This window comes from Pistacia vera, unplaced genomic scaffold (genome assembly GCF_008641045.1).
Source record: "Pistacia vera cultivar Batoury unplaced genomic scaffold, PisVer_v2 Contig816, whole genome shotgun sequence".
Lineage (NCBI taxonomy): Eukaryota > Viridiplantae > Streptophyta > Magnoliopsida > Sapindales > Anacardiaceae > Pistacia > Pistacia vera.
Window position 1 is genome coordinate 16,676 of NW_022196686.1, and position 16,542 is coordinate 33,217.

Below are 16,542 nucleotides of genomic sequence, written 5' to 3' on the forward strand. Positions count from 1 at the left end.
AAATGCATTAAAAACATCCATTTGATACAATGGTCATTGATAAACATAAGCTAAAGCTAAGACAGTACGCACTGTCACCATCTTTGCAACTGGGGAAAATGTTTCTGTGAAATCAATTCCTTCTTGCTGGTTATAGCTGTTTGTAAGCCATAATGGAGGCCTGGTGCTTCAAGAGGATCTTCTAGGAGCTGGAAGGATGACGTCAGGGACAGGAATATCAGGGGAATTATGAGAAGAAACATGAATATCAGGAGCATCAAGATCTGGTGGAATATAGTCAGACAACTGATGCTGTGTGGGAGTGTGAGTGATAGGAGTTTCTGGGGGGCAGTGTATGATTCTGAGGTAGGAAATGAGAATCAAAATCCATAGTAGCTGTGGATTTTGAGGAGGGAAATAATGTTGGAGATGGAATGGCAGACTGAAAAGGAAAAATGTGCTCCATGAATTTCACATCTCTACTAACAAACAATTTTCGAGTGGCAAGAGAGAGGAGCTTGTAGCCTTTTTGAGTTGAAGAATACCCCAGAAAAGTGGAAGGAATACTTCTAACACCCATCTTATCTTTAGAGGTGAAGTTGGCGGTATAGCATAGGCAGCCAAACACCTTGAAATGCTCAACAGAAGGAGGTCTAGAGTGGAGCATTTTGTATGGACTCTTGTTAGAAAGTATTGAAGTGGGCAGCCCATTGATGATGTAGCAAGCAGTAAGTCTGCACTCTCTCCAATAAGATATAGGAATGTTTGCTTGAATCTTTAATGCCCTAGCAACTTCAAGAAGATGTCTATGCTTCCTCTCTACTATACCATTCTGTTGGGGTATGGCTACACAAGAACTTTGGTGAACAATCCCAAAAGAAGTAAATAAATCAGCACATTGTGAATTAAAAAATTCACTCCCATTGTCTGATCTAACTATCTTGATAGAGGCAAAAAATTGATTATGTACTAGAGCAATAAATTTCCTGAGATGTATGATTGTTTCATGCTTATGTCGCATTAGGAAAATCCAAGTTATTCTGGTGAAGTCATCAACCAAAGTGAAGAAGAATCTGTGACCATTATGTGTAGGCTGAGAATATGGTCCCCATACGTCCATGTGAATTAATATAAAAGGTGCAGAAGCTCTGCTATGGCTTGCTGTGAATGGCATTCGAGTTTTCTTGGCAAGAGGACAGATATGACAATCAAAACCATGGTCATCCTTAACAAAAGCATGTTTGATTGCAGAATAATATTTGAGTTTAAAAAGAGGTACATGCCCCAATCGTTTGTGCCACAACTTAGAAGAACTAAGTATACATTGCTTGGTTTTATTTGAAACTGGAAAACTTGGAACAACAGCATGAGAAACATCAGCAGGTGAAGATGATCTTGAATGAGCTAAGTCTGATGATGATTGTGGTGAAGATGATCTTGAATGAACTAAGTCTGATGATGATTGTGGCAGTAGAAAGTAAAGGCCCTCAGTTTGTCTACCAATCCCCTTCACCTACCCATTTGAGAGGTCCTGAATTGCACAAAAATTAGGAAAAAAAGACACATAGCAAGATAAGTCCTTAGTGAGCTTGGCAATGGAGATCAAGTTAAACTTGAAGTGAAGGACATAAAGAACATTGGTGATTTTTTGAGTGGGACTGAGGAAACAAGAGCCTATGTGAGAGACTTCTGATACATGACCATTTGGGAGTCTTACTGATGGAGATACGATAGGAGAAATCAAGTCAATTAACTACTCAACACAGTGTGACATGTGATGGTTAGCACTAGTATCCAAGATCCAAGATTGCTCATTACTAAGAGGAGAAAGGTAGCATTGTATACCTGCCATGTTAGCATTAATATCAGTCAGAGGAGAAGGGGATGTGTCCCTGTGCAGAAGCTTGAAGATCTCAGCATATTGCTCCTTAGTAAAAGGGCTGATGACTTTGACTTAGATGAATCTAGTGCTGAGGAAATTGCATTGGTGTGAGTATCTGCCTGATCATTAGAAGTGACATTGTGAGCAGCGGATGATGGTTGATATAGTCCTTTCTTCTTATGGTTGATATAGTCCTTTCTTCTTAGTGAACTTAAAGTCAAGAGGATATCCAATCAACCGATAGCAATTCTCCTTCTGGTGGCCTTTGACACTACAATGCTCACACACCAAATTCCAGTTTTTTTGGGACTTGGTCGATTGATGTGAAGAGGAAAACAATACAGTAGATTCTAAAGGTGTATCAACTGGTGGATGTGTGTTGATACTCCTCTGACTTTCTTCAGTGATTAACATAGAGCAGGCCTGATTAATTGATGGTAAAGGTGTCATCATCAAAATTTGTCCTCGGGCTTGAATGTATCTCTCATTCAATCCCATCAGAAACTGAAGTAGTTTCTGATTTTGCATGTGATCTACATATGATTTGGACATGGCATAGTCACATGAAGGCAGTTGGATGATGGAGGAGTACTCATCCGATAGCAATTTCAACCTAGCGAAATATGCTGATATTGATAAACTTCCTTGTGTAAGAGTAACAATATCTTTGTGCAATTGAAAAATTCTTGAACCATTGACTTTATCAAAACGTTCTTGTAAATCCTTCCAGACCAAATGAGCATTAGATGCATACACAATACCACTTAACAGCTCTTTAGTTACAGAATTCATAATCCAAGACAACACAATGGAATTACACCTATATATCCCACTGCTGATGCATGCTTGCTGAAATTGAAGCTTTGGTGCATGATCCATCTATAAATCCTAGCTTGTTTTTTGCTAATAAGGTTATTCTCATTGACCTACTCCAAAGAGAGTAATTATCCACACCAATTAATTGAAAAGATACAATGATTGAACCTGGTGTATCAGTGGATACAGGAACAGGGGATGATTGAAGTCAATTGCATCCACTTGTTGAGTAGCTTGTCCTTCTGATGAATGCGCATTCTGATCTTCATTTCAGCTATTTTCTCCAGTTGCCATGAGTGATGTTAAGCGAAATTATCAAGAATAAAAAAACTGGAATTCGATTAGAATAATGAATCAGAAAAAAAAAAATCCAAAACGTGATCGAATGGATCAAGATGATTCCTGATTGATTGAGAAGAAAGCAATCGAAATTGTATGTTTCGAATGAGTTGATTTGAGATGATTTGAAGAGTGGAAGAATCAAGTATTTTGGCCCCTTATCGAGCTCTGATACCATGTTGAGATTTGAGAGAAAACACGTTAACAAATTGCAGGAAGAAAATATTTCTCATGTATATTCACGTAATCTTTACAGCTCATATATACTACATGCATTGCTTTCTGTTTATCAGAAAGTAACTAACTTTTAAACAAAACTCTAACAACCTTCTAACTAACTACGCCAACTCTACCTTCTAACTAACTACGCCAACTCTACCGTTTCACAGTTTTGATCTGACTAAACTGCCATGCATTTATTCCGGCCAACTTGTCCTCAACACTCCTGCTTCAGTTTCAACCTCCTGTTTCTCACGGGCAGGGTGTCCTCCATGGCCACCATGGCCACCGTGGCCGCCATGGCCACCGTGTCCGTGTCCCCCTGTGGCCGTGTCCACCGTGTCCGTGTCCACCATGGCGCCGCTCCACCGTGTCCGTATCCACCATGGCCGTGTCCACCGTGTCCGTATCCATGGTCGGCATAATTGGACTGTTCCACGTTGGTTCCCTCTGCAGGGAGATCATCATATACAGGGATTAAAGTACTAGAAAAAGGAGAGCTATAAACATATTTATGCAAGGAATTTTCATGCAATATACAATATTTACCGACACCATTTAACAAAATTAACATTGAAAATAAAGAACTGGAAACAAATTGCCCACATAACACCAAGAGATAAAAGGAAAAATATACACAATTGGCTGAATCTAGAGAGAGTAAGAAATTAGCTTACGGGTGGTCTCAGCGAGCTCACGAGCAGAGACCTCTGAGGAGACGAGAACAACAATAGCAAAAGCGAGGCCAAGAAGAAGGAAAGTCTTGAAGAAAGCCATTGTTAATAATGTAATATACTTTTAAAGCTACAACAGCAAAAAGAAAATCTAAAAGAAAGCTTGCTAATTTGGTGAAGTAAGTGCAGGAAGTAGCCTCTCTATTTATAGAAGGCTCTTCGAAAGAGAAGGGCCCACTTGTTTTGTTTGCTTGTGATAAAATATCAGAACCCTAGTCCAAGAGTCAGTTTTATCAAGTAAGAGGGACCCTCTATATCTTTTATATTAATTATTTGTATATAAAATTTAATTAATTGCTTGTGGATTGGGTGGTTGTAATGAAGATACGTGGTGCTGATTGAAGAAGATTCAAGAGTTTGTCTTTGAGAGATTGATAATGACAAAGTCATAAACTGGAGGTGGCAAATCAGATTAATTGATAAGTTGATGATTGATCCATCTATCTCTGTTGAAACGAGCGGGGTATTCGGTTTATTTACATGCACGTCAACTAATCTCTTTGAACTTGAAACAGAAATAATAATTCTACCTGAATTTCTAGATACCCAGTCCAACCCGGCCAATACGGGCTAGGCATTACCCACTGTTTGCAAGGATGGGCACGAGCCTGGGCATGGTTTTAGGGCTCAACCATAGGTACGAGCCTAGCCTAGGACAACCATCCCCAGGTCCAGCCTAGGCCAGCCCAAGTTTTTATCATTTAAAAAAATTAAAATTTTATTTTATTTGATTATGATTAATAATCAATCGCTTTTAGTCAAATTCAAGATCCCTTGTCCACCATATTAATCTATACATACAAAAAATATAGTGATTAAAGCAAAAGATAATATTCATTAAGTTAATATGAATGACGAAGAAAAATATATCAAACATTGCTCATGAGAAAATAAATTATATAAATTAACATGGGTTGAGACTGGGAGTCACAAAAAGCCAGTCAAGTTAGGCCTGGACATTACTAGACATCCTTGCAACGGGCTCGAACCGAGCCCGGGCTTGGGCCAGGGTCTTGAGGTCGAGCCTAGGCTTGGGCCAAGGGGTACCCGGTCCCGGCCCGACCCGACCCATCCCATTGACATCTTTAACCTAGAACCACTATTTTAAAACTTAGACTAGTCCAATCGGGACCTGACATCCTTTCTGGTCTGATTTAGGTTTTAGGGGGTTTTGCTATATTTCAAATTTATGAGGACTCCCCTGCAATTTTCTAGGGGTGTTTTTGAAATATGTCAAAACTTTGGTATTAATTGGTAATTTTTTGGACATTTTAAATAATAAAAAATTTAGGGACTAATTTTAATTTTTTTAATATTCTAAGATTTAAGGGACTAATTTACAATTTCAAAAAAATTTATTGCTGATTTCACTAGTCGTCCCATGACTTGGTCACCTTATCGAATCTCACAACAGGTCAAGTTTTAAAATAATGTTTGGTACTACCAACTGAGTAAGAAATTCAGTTGCCACCCCTAGCTATTAGTAAGCAAAGAAGGACTCGAGCTCAAAACCTCTTGTAATACACCCAATAGTTCCTATCGAACTACTCAACCACTCAAAGATAGTTGATAGCTTACATATTGATCAATTCACACGAAATCCTTCATTGGTTACTTACAAGTTTATATGCTCAAAAACATCCTGATTTCAATCTCAAGTTTTTCTATCCGTATTTCAAAAGTTTTATTATTCTTATCCTACGGAAGTAAAGCTCCTATTTTGATACCGATTATGAATCCATTTTTATCCTTGCATGTTCATGTCATTCAAAAGATGGTCGCAAAGGAGTTTGGATAGATGAGAGTTATTAAATCAATTAGAAAATGTATTAATAAACTCTCATTTAAACAAATATAATTTAGAAAACTTGCTCGCCTCACTGGTGACTTCACTGGGAGCCCCAGCTTGACCTTAAACTCTACTTTCCTCATGTGGTTTTGTTTGCGTTGCATGTTTAGGTCCAAGGTTTATTGATTAAACTAGCTAGGCTGATTGTTTTTGTAACTTAACAATAATATTGATATTTAATATAGATTAAAAAACGAATCTACTTCAAACCTATAAACCCTTAGGTACGGCTATACATAACATATAAATCACACTAAGAAAGGGTGAAAAGTGAACTTGAGTAGCGAAACCAATTGTCAAAAAAGGGGAACTTGGCCACATTGAATTACTATTCAACAGTGGTAGGATAAGTGAGAAGTATATTGGGGTGGACCAGAAAAGTTTGAATACGAACATATTGAAATGTTAGCTAAGTAAACGTTTTGTAGAAAGAGGTGTAGTTAAGTAAAGTCCCATATATTTACCTATTTCACTAATAAATGAGAGTTTGAATCTCTTTAAATATTACTTTTGGAATCGCATTAAATCTGAAAATATACGATAGCAATCAATTATATAATCAATAATGTAAAGGCACATTAATGTACACATACTCATTTTGGTGGATCTATTATAATTAACCGCATGCTTATGCACATTCTCATTACATATATAAAATAGCTTTTAAGACCCTAGTTAGTAGAATCAAGTATAAAATGTAAATTCTCGTATTTTATAAGCACAACTGAATTATGTGTAAATTATATGCCCTAACCATATAATTCAGTCATATTTTTTAAAATAAAATTTTTTTTATTTAATGAGTCAAAACGATGTCCTTTTAGGTAAAGTTTTGTCAAAACGATGTTGTTTTAGGCTTAGTCTCTTTTTTAGTACCCTCTTCCTCTCTTCTTCTTCAACTATTCTTAAACAAGTACCACTCTTCGCCTCTTCTTCTTCAACTTAATGAAAAATAAAATTGTTTGTTTTGTTTAGTAATTTGTCCACTTCTACAGTATTTGTAGTAATTAATTACGAATCAAATAATAGAATTTTTTATAAATTGACATATTTTAATTAAAAAAGATATAAATCATACACCAATAAGGAAAAACAAAGGAGGATTAATTCAATAATCATAAAAAGTGCTAAAATCAGAATTAATATTACAGTATTTTTCAAAACATATTATTGATATTGTACAGTATTAAACCCGTATATGTCCATATCGTATTTTTCACGTATCCTAATTTTATGACAAAATTTTTGCAAAAGTATTTTTTACTATTTACCTTATCATACCCGTAAAATTTTCATATCATTTTTTTACCGTACCCGTATTAATTAACTAGGTTTAAGACATATTTTTTAACAGTTTAATTCTTGATATGTCAAAAACAATATGCCTCAACTTGCCATAATGTTTGTCAGATTTTGAAAGCCACTAAAACCTCTTGCCAAATGGTTGAATTTGGAAACCTATTAAACGAAATAGAAGCAACAACGAGAATAAAATAATAATTAAATAAATCACACACAATAAACAAAGAGAAAATAACACGTGTAATTTATTCTGATTTAACTAATATGAACTACGTCTAATTAAATCAATATTATTGTAATACTTTCTCTCATCTCTTGTTTACAATGAATAAATTACCCTGTGATTATCATACTCATAACAGGATAAAAATATACAGCATGGAGGCTCGGAAGCAAAAGCACACAGGTTTCAACAAAACGCACAGACAACTGGAAAAGAACACGCAGGCTCTACAAGAAAAAAGCGCAAAAGAAGGACTTGGGACCCACATGGCGACCCTGATTCTGTTGACCTAATTATAATAAAATTAATACTTGTGTAATTAATATATTAATATACTTTATAAATATTCCGTATCTAGATCTTATTGATGTGATTATGTCTTAATTTTAAGGGAGAATAAAGTTTACCTAAAAATACTTACATTTCATGAAAAAACTATATATATATACACAATAAAACAATATATTTATATTTGTTCTATTTATATATTATTTTTTATTTATTTATTTCTCTCAACCAAATATAAATCATCTAAAATCATTAGTTTGTTATATCATTAGCCTTATACAAGTGAACAACATTACACTTACAATTTTTTCATACAACTCATGTAGCAGCCTACGATTGGTTAGTTCGCAATGAGTCACATATGTCCAAATGCAACCTGATCAATCGTGAGCTGCAACCTCAAGGTTTGTATAAAAAAGTTATATGAAAAAGTTATAAGTATAGTTTTATTATATACTACTCTCTCATTATACATATCCACCTACTATACAATTTTCTAATATCTTTATAAGACTTAAAAGGATTAAATATCACATAGAACCCAAAACCTTTTTTTTCATTAATTACCACTTTTTAGTTTAAACCCTTAAATTTAAAAATTGATGCGGGCAATAATACAATTACAATCCAATCTCACAAATTTTCTTTCACGATCTAAACATAGCAGCTTACAATTGGTTAATTCGTAAATGGGTTATGTCTGCCCAGTTATGAGCTAGTACATTAGGGTTATAAGAGAAAATTTATAAGATTAAATTGTGACTTGTGAGTTGATCTTTATTGTGTTTGGTTTTTAGGACTAAGAAGGTAAACTTGGCCCGTGATATTGCGTTCACTCTTTAGGCATAAAGACAATCTCACGTCGTTACCCCAGATTTTTAAAGTCAAACGTTAAATTTACCTGATAATGGAAGATGTTAGTTTCTGAAATTATATATGGTGTAAAATTATAATAGGATAACACACAGATCTCATGGCACACTGAGCTACAGATAACACTATATTCTCATCACATAAAATTAACTTTTAAGATACATGATAAGATGGGAGTAGTGCTTAGGCAAACTCAAGATAAAATACAACTATGCATGCTTTTGCTTCGTTAATATGTAAAACATTCTCATTCGCACGCTTATTGACGCACACACATAATCTTATTTAAGCTAGGGAGAAACTAAAATTAATTTCTTTAATTCCCTCCGGCTTCAGTTTCAACCTCCTGTGTCTCATCGGCAGGGTGTCCACCATGGCCTCCATGGCCGCCATGGCCACCGTGTCCATGTCCACCGTGTCCGTATCCACCGTGGCCTTTTCCACCGTGGCCGTGTCCGTATCCGTGTCCGTATCCATGGTCGGCATAATTGGACTGTTCCACGTTGGTTCCCTCTGCAAAGAGATCATCATATATAGGGATTAAATTACTAGCAAAAGAAGAGCTATAAACATATTTATGCAAGGAATTTTCATGCAATATTCTTATTTTCCAACACCATTTAACAAAATTAACATTGAAAAATAAGAACTGGAAACTAATTGCCCACATAACACCAAGAGATAACAGGAAAATATACACAATTGGCTGAATCTAGAGAGAGTAAGAAATTAGCTTACGGGTGGTCTCAGCGAGCTCACGAGCAGAGACCTCTGAGGAGACGAGAAGAACAACAGCAAAAGCGAAGCCAAGAAGAAGGAAAGTCTTGGAGAAAGCCATTGTTAATAATGTAATATTACAACAGTAAAAGAAAATCTAAAAGAAAGCTTGCCAAGTTGGTGAAGGAAGTGCAGGAAATAGCCTCTATTTATAGAAGGCTCTTTGATAGAGAAGGGTCCACTTGTTTTGTTTGATTGTGATAAAATATCAGAACCCTAGTCTAAGAGTCAAAGTTTTAACAAGTAAGAGGGCCCTTTATCTTCTGTATTATTTATGAATTAATTGCTTGTGGATTGGGTGGTTGTAAGAAGAACATGGTGGTGATTGAAGAAGATTCAGAGTTTGTCTTTGAGAGATTGATAATGACAAAGACAAACTGGACGTGGCAAATCAGATTAATTGATAATTGCTGATTGATCCATCTAACTTTGTTGATAGAGGGAGTGTCAGTTAGTTTGTGTACTTCAACTAATTCTTTGACATCTGAAATTACTGTTTTAAATCTAAATCAGTCTGACCAAGACCCAATAGCCTCTCTGATCCGGTTCAGCTTATAGAAAGGTCTTGTTATTTCAAATTTATAGACTCATTTCTAATTTTAAGGGGGTGTGTTTTAAAAATGTAAAACTTTAGGGATTAATTGGCTATTTTTTGGGTATTCTTAAAATGAATAAAAAATTTAGGGGCTAATTAAAATTTTTAGGGATATTTTGTATATACTAAGATTTAGGAGACTAATTATATTTTTTTAAAATAAATTTATAGTTGACTTGTCGGTCTAATCGATGGACTGGTCACCCCGTGACCCAATCACTTTACCAGGTTTCACAAGGCTCGAGTTTTAAAATAATACTTGGAACTACAAGTCAAATGAGAACTTCAGTGATTATCTTTATTAGTCACCGATAATCTATCAAACACACAGTTACCCAGAGATAATTAATTGCTTACGTATTGATCAATTCACACAAAATCCCCTCACTGGTTCTTACTTACAGTGTTATATGCCCAGGAACCTGATTTCGTTTCAATTTCAAGTTTTTCCATACATATTTCAGAAGTTTTATTATGCTTATCCATACGGAGAAGTAAAGCTCGTATTTTGATACATTAATTGACGTGAACATATCGAAACTCTATCACCCCATGAATTAGCTAAATTTTGCCGTATAGTTTATATTAAACCTCAATAGATAACAAAGTCACAAGCTACTTCTAGTAGGCTTTACGACTAAAAGATTAAACTGAGATTAGAAATTTCTCACCCGAAAGCTACAAACTCTTTAATAAAGCTGAAATTATTTAACATATCCTTTCAATATATATCCATAAATTTATCCTTTGCATGCTCATGTAATCCAAAAAATTATTAAAAAAGATGGTTGTTATTTGTTAATTAATTTAATTAATTAAACATTAATGGCTGTGGTTTCTTTTGCATGTGACGGTGTGCTTAATGTCTTGATTAGTTGAGTAAATTAAGCAGACAATTGTTCTTATTATAAGTAACAATTAAATTTAGAAAATTAATTAGTTAATTATTTACATAATAGCTTACCTCACTGGTGACTTCACTCTTGAACGTAGAATTGATTGTTTTTGTCCAACAAGGCTTATCGTATCGATAAGATTTGGCATTGTCGGTCCAAACTAGTTACTACTTTTCCCTCACGTGATTTTGATTTGCAGGTTGAGGTCCCATCATGTATTATAATAAATATCGTATATTTAATATTTACAACCCAACAGGTTTTAGCACTTGTGTCATTATCACTCTTTCTTTTCATGTTGCTTGTTTTAATTTGTTCTTCAAAGGCATCAAACATAGTAATAAACGTGTTATGAGCATTCTAAACATTAATTTAATTTATGAAAGCATTCTGAACTTTATGAATTGATCCATCTACAAGATTAATCAAACCTTGAAGTTTCCCTTCGAAAATGAACTGAGTATCGTATAATGAACGTGAATAAATGGATAAACAATTTCGGACTACATTCAACAGAGTTAATATTATTGTAATATTTCTTTACCTATCTCATTATAATGAATGTATTTACTATTATCTATATCACTCATACAAGAGAATAATGTGTTTATATATTAATTTATAAAAAGAAACCTTAAACGACTAGAATTCATATTCCTCGACCAAACTCTATTAGAATTTCTATCCATCGGAGAATTCTACAGTGACTATTCATGATATTAACCCAATTGTTTACAGTTTTCAAGGGTACTATCCCCTACTCCTCGCCTGGTACAAAACCCCTATGTGCGTATCCCTTATAAGTGAATCATTCATCGTTAATGTGACAACTCGTAATTAATTAATTTATAATAGGTTATACCTAGATCCCCGTGAGTACCATTACAATTGCCAACTCATATCAGAATTGTGTGAAAAAAAAATTTAAAAATGGGTTATTAATGAAGTGGTTACGGATTCCAACACGTTTCTACATCTTTCTTCCTGGTTGGAGAGAGTAACTGAAGAGTAGTTTAAAATGTGTCCAGGTACACAGTGTAAGTCATATTAGTAATGGGTTACAGACGAGAGTTGAAGATATGATAATGACTCGAGTCACATGGATCGATCATATCATATAAATAATAAAATCAACCCCGGGTGTCAAAAATAATTAGCCTTTACATTAATCTTTTACTGTTTGCAAAATTACTGTTTACGATTTTAGTCAAATCCAAGATCTCTTGTCCACCATATTAATCTCAGCCTGGCCCAACCCATCCCCATTAACATCTCTAATCTAAAACCATTGTTTTAAAACCCGGACTAGTCCGATCGAGACCCGATATCCTCTTTGGTTCGGTTTAAGTTTTAGGGGGTTTTACTATATTTCAAATTTATAGAGACTCCTTGTAATTTTCTAGGGGTGTTTTTAAAATATGTCAAAACTTTATGCATTAATTGGTAATTTTTTGAACACCTTTTAAATAAATAAAAAATTTGGGGACTTATTTTAATTTTTTAAAATAATGTTTGGAACTACCAGTCGAGTAAGAACTTCAGTGACTATCCCCTACTAGCAATCGAAGAGAGACTCGAACTCAGAACCTCTTGTAATACACTCAAAAGTCCCTATCAAACCACTCAACCACTCAAAAATAGTTGATTGCTTACATATTGATCAATTCACACGAAATCCTTCATTTGTTACTTACAAGTGTTATATGCTCAAGAATATCCTGATTTCGTTTCAATCTCAAGTTTTTCTATACATATTTCAAAAGTTTTATTATTTTTATCCTACCGAAGTAAAGCTCCTATTTTGATATCGATTATCAATCCATTTTTATCCTTGCATGTTCATGCAATCCAAAGGGTAATTAAAAAGATGGCCGCAAAGGAGTTTGGATAGAGGAGAGTTATTAAATCAATTAGAAAATGTATTAATAAATTCTCCATTCAAACAAATATAATTTAGAAAACTTGCTTACCTCACTGGTGACTTCACTGGGAGCCCCATCTTGACCTTAAACTATACTTTCCTCACGTGGTTTATTGATTAAACTAGCTTAGGCTGATTGTTTTTGTAACTTAACAATAATTTGATACAAAAATATAGATTAAAAAACAAATCTACTTCAACCTATATATACCCTTAGGGACGGCTATACATAATACATAACATATAAATCACACTAACAAAGGGTGAACAATTAACTTGACTAGTGAAACCGAATTGGAAAAAAGGGGAAGCCAACCACATTGAATTACCTTTTGGGGAGATTCGTTTGATATTAAAAAACTATTCAACTGGAACAGGATAATTGAGAAGTATTGGGGTGGCCATATCCGAATGTTAGCTAGGTAAGCGTCTTATTGGAAGAGGAATAGTTAAGTAAAATCCCATATATTTACCTATTTCACTAATAAATGAGAGTTTGAATTAATTCGATAAAAACCTTTTGAGTAGCCAATTAGATAATCAATAATGTAAGGAATTATGTGAATTAGTTATCCACGTTTTCAAATTTGAAGAATTATTATATATACTTCATGTGGGTTTATTTTATTTAACCTTAGGAAATGGTTTAATATTGTGAAAACTTTCAACGCAGTAGAGAGAGAAAGAGAGACGACTGCAGAGGAAAAAAAAAAAAAAAAACAAACAAACTGCGAGAGGATGAAGAAAACAGAGCACTAAACTCTTTCCATATATTTTTTCCTACGTGAACAGTAACTATTACAACATTTATGCATGCAGATCATTCTTCTCCACCGTTTGATCACTAACAACTAACTAAATACAGTTCGTTTGATCTGCAACTTGCGTCTCCACTTGCAGGCCAACTTGTATTCTGTCTTGCAACTTGTACTTCCCACTTGCATGCTGTCAGTAGATGATAAGAAGTGTGGACCGAAGCATGTGTTTTCTATGGTTTGGATCTTTTGCTTAAGTGAAGCTTGATGTTTTGGTTAACATTGTCCCTCAAGCTGAACTTAAGAAAAAACTGCCTAGAAAAAAAAAAAAAAAAAAAAAAAAAAGTGGACTGAACGTTTTTCAGGATTTGTTATTTCTGCTGCTGAATCCTCAGAATTGAGGCTTGATATGTGAAGGATCATACCCTCAAGCTCAAATGGGAAGAAGCAGCACCAGACGCAAGCCATCACGAAGAGTTTTAAACCGAGAACCAGACAACGGCTTGGTCCAGATGTCAGCAACCTGAAACTCAGAAAGCAACATATTGAACCATCAAGCATTTAGACTGAACCATTTCACGGACAAGTGAACGTTGATTTCAAGTGTGGTGTTATCACACCAAAGAACAGAACCTGGGATGGTATATGAAGCTTATGAAAAGGTTTTGAACCCAGCTACTTCAGTGGAAGAAAGAGCTACTACCTGCTGATACCATGAATTATTTAGCAAATGATTTCTGTGTGTTTGTGAACACTCGCAGCTTTAAAGAGAAACATTTTATTTTAATTTTTTTTAATGGCTTTAGTTTCGCTTAATGAAAAAATTTGGTTTATGAATTGTGATTTAGCTACATTTTGCTACTTTAATTGATAAGGTAAGGAGGACTTTGGGATCCACATCGCAACTTTATTTTGTTGACTTAAATATGAAATTATACTTATGTACATATTATTAATTTGTTGTACTTGTTATTCTAAGATCTTATTGATTTTATTATTTTTAATTTTAACATTAAATCATGTTTACCTAAACATTATTTATTAACTGAGTAATTATATATATTATTCATCTATTTAAACAATATATGAATAATCTATATACCAATACTTCATTAATTTGTATATCATTAATTAACATTATATAAATACTCTCTCATTAAACATATCAAACCCATTAACTATTTTCCAAGATCCAGTCACAGCTTATAATAAAACTTTAAAACTATCAAATATCACATAGAAGCCAACACTATATGTGAATTGTATATATTTTTGAGTTTATAAAAGTGTAAGACAAGCAAAAATAAATAATATGTCGCATTACCTGAATATCTTTTGTACATCTCTAAGTAGAAATGCATGGATCATGCGGCATTTTTTTTTTTTTTTTTTTTTTTTGTGCAATCTAATTTACGGTTTAACTCTGGTCATATGTTTGGTAGGATAATCAGTAAACATGAGTATCTTTAAGTGAGAATGGAATCATCGTCATTTTTTCATTTTTTTCATTTTTTTTTTAAATCAGGGATGCTCAGGCCAGTTTACGTATATCTCAACTAATCTCCCGAGACCTTGAAATTATCGGTCAGATACGAGCTCCAATGGTCACCCCTATTAACAACCATGGGGACTCGAACTCGGAGACCCTGTTAGATCTCCTTTTGCTCTTTTAACCCTTAAGTGGACTCGAACTTAGAAGACCATGTTAGATTTTCCCATGCAAGACAATGTTAGTATTTCTCTTGCTTTTCACTATTAAGAACTCGAACTTGGAAGACCATCTAGTTGTGGTCATCATCATCAGATTTGAAAGCCACTAAAACCTTGCTTGGCAAATGGTTGGAAAATGGAAACCCACATCCTTACCTTATTTAAGCCAACATCAGATTCCAAGAGTGAAAGATTTATCGAGTAAGAGGGTCGACACGGCAAAAGAAAGACTTGGGATCCCCCACATAGCAACCCTTATTTTGTTGACTTAATTATAATAAAAATAATACTTAGTGTAAGTATTAAGTAACATAATGCTATACTTATAATTATTCCGTATCCAAGTTAGCCTGACAGTCAAAGAGTTTGCTTCTTTCATTGGCCTGGGTTCAAATCACCTTGAGGTCACCTACTATAATTTACGGTTTACCTTAGAATATTTAGCTTGTAGGGTATTCAATAGGTCCCGAAAACTAATTGAGATATGCCCAAGCTACCATGAACTCTTCGGTCATTTAAAAACAAAAAAAAAAAAACAAAAAAACAAAAAAAACTTATTAATGTTATTATGTTTTAATTTTAAGGGAGAATAAAGTTTACCAAAACATCCACTTACCCAAAAAAAAAGTTTACCTAAAAATACTTACAAAAGTTTACCTAGAAATACTTACATTAGATGGAAAACTATATAATATAAAGAGACCTAGCTCTTTTCTTTTCCCCTTTGCCTTAGATGTATAATAATAGAGGTATTCTATCACCCATGTACAACAAAACAATATTATTTATATTTATTTTTTTGTTTATCTATTTCTCTCAACCATACATAAATCATCTAAAATCATTAACATTATACAAATATTCTCTCATTATACATATCCACCCCTTCTACAATTTTCCAAGTATTAAATATCATATAGAACCCAACACTTTTTTTTTCTTCAATTACCACCTTTTTTTTTTAAGCTTAAACCCTTAAATTTTAAAATTGAGGTGTTATTATTAGTTTCTGTGACTAAGAAGGTAAACTTGGTCCGTCATATTGCATTCACTCTTTAGGCATAAAGACAATCTCACCTCGTTACCCCAAATTTTTAAAGTCAAACGTAAAATTTACCTGGTAATGGAAGATGTTAGTTTCTGAAATTATATATGGTGTAAAATTATAATAGGAGAACACACAGATCTCATGGCACACTGAACTACAGATAACACTATATTCTCATTACATAAAATTAACTTTTAAGATACATGATAAGATGGGAGTATTGCTTAGGCAAACTCAAGATAAAATACAACAATGCATGCTTTTGCTTCGTTAATATATAAAACATTCTCATTCGCACGCTTATTGACACACACACATAATCTTATTTAAGCTAGG

The 16,542-nt window shown here is 34.0% G+C and overlaps 1 protein-coding gene across 1 annotated transcript; it reads right to left on the minus strand.

Moving 5' to 3' along the window:
• Positions 1-8,618: 8,618 nt before the first annotated feature.
• LOC116117510 (cold and drought-regulated protein CORA-like) lies at positions 8,619-9,404 on the minus strand. The gene is made up of 2 exons (XM_031403529.1): positions 9,243-9,404; positions 8,619-9,017 (listed from the first exon to the last, which is right to left on the minus strand). Exons 1-2 carry the CDS (start codon positions 9,340-9,342, stop codon positions 8,821-8,823), a joined length of 297 nt encoding a protein of 98 aa, XP_031259389.1. The 5' UTR covers positions 9,343-9,404; the 3' UTR covers positions 8,619-8,820.
• Between the last annotated feature and the right edge of the window lie 7,138 nt (positions 9,405-16,542).

Coding starts and splice junctions, on each gene's coding strand:
- LOC116117510 (XM_031403529.1), bottom strand. CDS start 9,342: ATGGCTTTCTCCAAGACTTTCCTTCTTCTTGGCTTCGCTTTTGCTGTT. Junction 9,018..9,242: donor TGAGCTCGCTGAGACCACCC/GTAAGCTAATTT, acceptor ATCTCTTTGCAG/AGGGAACCAACGTGGAACAG.